This window comes from Leptinotarsa decemlineata, unplaced genomic scaffold (genome assembly GCF_025532065.1).
Source record: "Leptinotarsa decemlineata unplaced genomic scaffold, Ldec_3_MD MMD2_tig00000882_RagTag_RagTag, whole genome shotgun sequence".
NCBI classification, from domain to species: domain Eukaryota; kingdom Metazoa; phylum Arthropoda; class Insecta; order Coleoptera; family Chrysomelidae; genus Leptinotarsa; species Leptinotarsa decemlineata.
Genome location: NW_027412556.1, coordinates 5,749,140 through 5,755,139, shown reverse-complemented (window position 1 = coordinate 5,755,139; position 6,000 = coordinate 5,749,140). Strand labels below are relative to the sequence as shown.

General features: G+C 38.1%; 1 protein-coding gene across 6 annotated transcripts in view; it reads left to right on the top strand.

Annotated features, from left to right (window-relative positions):
• Nucleotides 1-358: 358 nt before the first annotated feature.
• The window catches only part of Zasp66 (PDZ_signaling and DUF4749 domain-containing protein Zasp66), a 33,791-nt gene continuing 28,149 nt past the window's right edge, over nucleotides 359-6,000 (top strand). For 2 of the 6 annotated variants that reach the window (XM_023169757.2, XM_023169748.2), the window contains exon 1: nucleotides 5,006-5,388. In XM_023169757.2, coding sequence (XP_023025525.1) covers nucleotides 5,275-5,388 — 114 coding nt within the window. In that variant the 5' untranslated portion in view covers nucleotides 5,006-5,274. Of the gene's footprint in view, nucleotides 516-5,004; nucleotides 5,389-6,000 lie in introns of those variants that run through there. The other 4 variants (XM_023169734.2, XM_023169741.2, XM_023169726.2 and 1 more) reach the window with 4 other exon arrangements.

Sequence of the window (6,000 nt, the reverse complement as noted above, 5' to 3'; positions counted from 1 at the left end):
TGACTTAAAATTAGATACTCAAAGCCACTTTTCAAATCGGATTTACTCATATATAGACCATCAATGACGACTCCAATACACAGATGAAAATAATGAATTTGAAATATTTGTAACGGTCTTCATCGATTTTTACTATCTTCTGTGAATTCAATAAACATATTTTGACAACGAGTAATATTGGAGAGAAAATTTGTCGTTTAACTATTTCTTTTTCAAGCATAACTTCCACTGAGTCCGAATTGAAACCCTGTGTTAACCTATTCGAATAAACAACCTGCAAAAGATTGATCTGATATTTACAAAGATTGCCAATGCCAACAGCTGTTCGTTCATACTACAATAAAACTGACTAAATATAAATTCTAGGCCCTGGTCCTCCCCCACCATAAAAATCTCAGCAATTATTCCACATATCACGACAGTATTTTGCCAGACTTACAGTGCTTTTATATAAAAAAATGTCCTATCAGCGACCGGCATTTTGGCAATGGAGACCAGAAAGTAATAAGAAAAAAGTGAGTAAAAATTCATTGCATCCTTTGTTCCTCATTTTTTGGATCGATTTCAATTCGCAGAACTGAATGCTTATATGCTATTATTATAATGTACCTCTTCTATTAATAACCTGGCGAATTTGATTTTCTAAAGGAAGGAAATATAATATTTCATTTTCACTACGATTAAGTTGTTGACGTGGAAGTTATTCATATTAGTCTCTCGATACTTTAGTATGAGAGGGTGGATCTATATCGTCGTGCTATTTGAAACAGTCGATGTTTCGAGATTGAAAAAAATTATAGCGCTGAAAGGACATTTTTATAATAAGCTATTAAAGGTTGTAATAATCGATCGATAATGGTCTCCCTATACGAGGTCGTTCAACTAGATTCAGCTCACATATAGACAACTTTCTGTTCAAAACGCTGAACAAGAGATTATAGAAATGATCTTCAAAGCAAGTTGATTTTTTCACCTCCTACGCAAATTTCAATATCGTCAATGACGGAGAAGTAGTTCTTTCAAAATTTTGTTTGATAATAGCTTTGGATGAGCTATTTCTTCACTTCTGATTATCAATTGGGACTTAACGTGTCGTACTATATACTGATCGACAAAGAATTTTGTGACCTCTATACATTGATGGACCCTGCTGGAGACTGACCCATCACAAACGGTGCGTGAGATGACGGAAGAACTGGGCGTCAGCTTACTGTGATCCATTAGCCCGGTCAATCTAGACATTCGAAGCTACCTAAATTCCCACCAAGTTGAAAATCAGTAAGATTGTTCAAAATATGATTTAAAATAAAATTTGAAAGTTCCCATCTTTTCCCTTTATGGAAACATTTTGATTCAAGGTCAAATGTCAAAAAATGATTTTTTTCGCGATTTTCAGCAAAACGGTGAGTTTTGAAAATAATTTAAACAAAAATTGAAGGCCATAAAATAATCTACAAAAAATGTATCAATACCTTTTTTCCTGTGAGCCACCGTTTTTGAGATACCTATAACGATTCAAAAATTTGTAAAAGTTGTAATCGTCCACGGGTCAGTTGTGATCCTGTTTAATTTGAAACTATTGCAAAATAATGGATATTAGCAGAGATAAAAGCAATTTAAGTTAAAAAAAAGTAGTGAAATTTAATCGTCCGAGTCGTAACTCTCAAATTCTCCGTCTTGTTCTTCTTCTTGATCTTCTTGTTCGTCTTGTTCTTCTTGCTCTTTTTCATCTTCATCCTGAATGCATGTAAACTGCGTTAATAGCGATGTATCGCATGTCGCCTTGTTGGAATTAAACGGATCCTCCACTGTTGGTGATTCAATATTACAGCACGACCGTCCTTGACAACGTGTACATGCCAGAGAACCAAACAGTCCGGCTTTTTTGCAATCACATTTAGCACTGCAACCCTTTTTGCAGTTGCAAAAAATTGTGCTCAGCAGTTTTCCCGGCGCAGGTGAAAGTAAAGTTTGGTCTAGTTCTAATGAATTGTTGACCACCTTCCAACCCCAGTCTGTAGGGTCTAGCTGATAACCAAGTCACACTTGAACTTGATAATATACCCGAAAAAGATGTTGATGAGGAAGACAAGGTATTGTGAGGAAATCGATGAAATGTACCAAACATTATTTCAGCTGTTGACCGGCACTGGTCAACAGAAGAGGTCTGATCCTACTCCACGACAACGCCCGTCCGCACGTATCACAAATCACCGTCCGAAAATTAAATGAATTGAGCGGCAACAGACTACCATCTTTTCAAACACTTTGATAAGTTTCTCACTGGTAGAACCTTCGCCAATCAGTATGAGGCAAAAAGAGCCTTCGTCAGCTTCAACGAATCCTGAGTACCCAATTTTTATGCTGACAACCTAATAATTTGAACTCTTCTTGAACCTAATTTCTTTCTTCTGGTGTCAGGGACAAACTACGTTTTTTCCTGTGTAGCATTTTAATCTCTTTCCATATCTTTATATTTCCACATTTTGATGAAAAACATTGTCTCATGGTGGATACATTCCGTGAACTAATGATATTCCCGTCTGACATGGATAGGATTTCTGCCCGTCTCGATAGGAGTCGGGAAAACAACATTTCAACAATCAAATCGTATCCAACCTATTTTTCAGTTCAATGAGCTGTTTTGTCATGTACAGAGGGTATCAACTATCTCTGGGTGGATGATAGCTGTTTCCTCATTTGAAATAAGTAACTGAGTTAACTGAAATGCTTGAGAAAAGACATAAATCTACAAGAGATGTTCAAAAACTCGTTTATTTTGAGCTATGCATAAATTGAATATGTCTTCAATTTCTTTTCAAACTGCAATTAATGCTTATTTTGTAATAGAGCAAAAACACTGTCGTTAGTTTCGCATAGTAGATCCATCCATTGACAAACCTCAAGATATTAGAAATCTAAGAGAGTGAGGTCTGGAGAAATTTGTGTTGACGAGCATAGGAGCGCGCGATATCTGGGAGTTATTCTGACGTGGCGATCCACAGAGCGGCTGCGGCGGTAAAACGCACGTATCCGGCACTCTACGCCCAGTATTGACAAGTTTCTCATTTACAAACAAGTAATTATAACCAGCTATGTTGTACGCCTGTCCTGTAATATGTAACCTCAAGAGGACTTCTTTGTTGGGACTTGAGAGAATGCAAAACAAGGTGCTCCGAATTTGCACCAATGGTGACAGATACATTTCTTTGGATGATCTGTTAGATCTGGATGAAGTAGAGCCGGTCACTGATAATATCAGAAGCAGGCTCATAAATTCTTCAAGTTCTTTCTACCGAAGAGCTCGCTGACGAGGAACGTCACGGCGTTGAGGAGTTATCATAACCAGTACACGGACTAATTCATGAGTCATTGGACATTGAACGCCGTAAACAGAAAAAATCGTAAACAGGATCACGTCTAGCTCATGGAAAATCTGGCTAGAATGATTCACGTATTTACGTGACACCAAAGTCACTCTTACCTGCTTTTGAAGTGATAACTTCTTTAGGGAGGGAAAACCTCTTGGTAACGTAACGCATAACGGCTCCAGTATGACTGGTTTCCCTTTCTCCTCACTCTAAGTGTCTTGGATAAACGATTCTCTCGCCTCTCTTCTCATGACTGAATATTCAGTGTGTGGACGACATATACTGTTGACAGTGAGAATATAACGTAAAACTATCACCACTTTCGAAAGTGATGATGAAAAATTTGAAGAAACAAGCAGAAGATGATCCTCCGAACATTACATATAATATAATACGATTTATCATATAACAAACATTCAACAAGTATATCACTGTACATACACAAATATACATATTACTTTATGATTACTCAATATTGTGTATTTATTGTAATACTGAATAATTGTAAACAATATAAATTCAAAACAGCATTTACTTTCAAAACATTTTCAAGAAATTGACGACCTGACTCCAGGGCCTCAATCTGCCTTCTCCTTAGATTGAACTGAGGTATCGATCCTCCCATGCCCCCTCCCGGGTTGAGTGTCCATCCACCCCGCTCATCCGGAGTGGTCCTCAACTTACTTACTAATGGACACTTCAGCAAGATTGACATCTGACCTTCTTTGGTCGAAAGTCAGCCACTAGGTGCTTTCATCTAGACTTTCCTAACTGAATTTTTGCATGGGGTCTCCAAAAACTAACCGGGCGAGCGCGGTCGAGTGCTTCTCGTTGAACCTGAAAAGGAAGTGTTAGTTATCTGTTAGAAAATTATACTTACAGGAGCCGCCTGACAGCGACTCTCGGGGGTCGTCTTTGGTTCTGCTTCGTTGGCCTACTGTGTTTGTCCCTCTCTTGGAATCTGGGGTCATCCCTGTGCAGTGCTGATTGACCTGTGATTATCTGGGAATAGGTGGTTCTTCTTTGACTTCGGGATATGGATGACCGTCGCCTCCTTAAAAGGGTACGGAAAGTGCTGCAGTCTGAGTATAGCATTTATGATGTTTGTTATAGCTGCTATACCCTTTCGTGGTAGGACTTTCAGAGCCCGGTTTGTTATTTGGTCTGGGCCTGGGTCTTTGCGAGTAGCTAGACGTCTTACGATATCTTTCACTTCCTCGGGAGATGTTGGTGCCAGGGGTTGCGCGCTGTCCCTTCTTTGTCTTCTGAGTCTACGTACAGTCGTTTCCACCTGTGTCTCTATTTCTTCTACTTCATCCGTGAACGGGACGTCGTTCTCTTTACACTGCCTTTCTAAATTGTATTTTCGAATTCTACATTTATCTGAAACCATTTTCAGCTTCTTCTAATTTTCCGCAAGTTCTATTCTCATAGAAACTTGACCGCATACTCCACTTTTCTGTAGATTTTCGTCCGTTATGAAGTTTGCCAAAAATACCAAATGTTTCATTAGTAATTACAAGCTAATTCATCATGCCATGAAGTACAGTCATGTATGTAAGAAAATTTAAGCGTAGTAGCAATAATAGCCAAGTTATTTCTGCCACAATGCTTTTCAAGAGAGAGAAGTGGCAACTCATAACTAACAACTATCCTAGATTCGTCCTGACTTTGCCCAGATAATAATGGTGTCAGTTATTCGAAACCTGTTGATTTCCATTTCGTTTGCTCGAAAAATATAACCGGATTCCAACAAATCGAAGTTTGTCGCTACATTTCACATTCTAAATATATTTTCCTTCTGGCGGTTATTTTTAAATTTTAATCACAACAGAGCCGACATCGTAAAATAGTAGTGTTTATGCTGTTCGTTGATCAGGTTTAGTGAAAAATCTTACTCCCCATGGGAAAAACACATGAAGTTGTTTTGATACTGCAAAGAAGTTCCCCTAATGAACAGTGGGGTTTCAGTTTAGTTGGAGGGGCGGATGTCAAAACACCGTTAATCGTTACAAGAGTAAGTTTTCGTTTTACAGTTTTTGTGAGGTGAATTATACCTAATTTCATTTTGGCTCACTAAAATATATTTGAGTTACTAAGTGTTTACATGTACGAGCTATTTCCAACTGTATTCATATTTTATTCTGAACCAAATTTATCCAAAGTTAAAGCAGATTAAGTTTCGTGACAGACCATTGTAGACAAATAGTTAAAATATTTTTTTATTAACCCAACTTCAAAACTGACGAAATTAAATACAATTTTTGAACCCTTTTTTACCCGTGGGGATGGGAATTCCTGATCCCCTTCCTTGATGCTTATTTACGCTATACAAAAAACCTACCTGCGTATTTCAAGATTCTAGGTTCAGTAGCTTCGGCTGTACGTAAATATAAGAACGGGCAACAGCTAGTAGTTAATATTTTTACTTTAAAAATACAGTAACTAAAAAATTATGCCAAATGCACTAAGTGATGAATAGCTTCTAGAATCGAATTATGTTACCTATGAAGAAATTCGCCAAACTAACACAACCGTCAACGACGTCTGCTCGCGTTCTCGGCGATGGCGCTTCATTGCTTAGACCGCCCCTCTACCTTCGCGCATCGTCCCCCGTTGTCTCACAGTA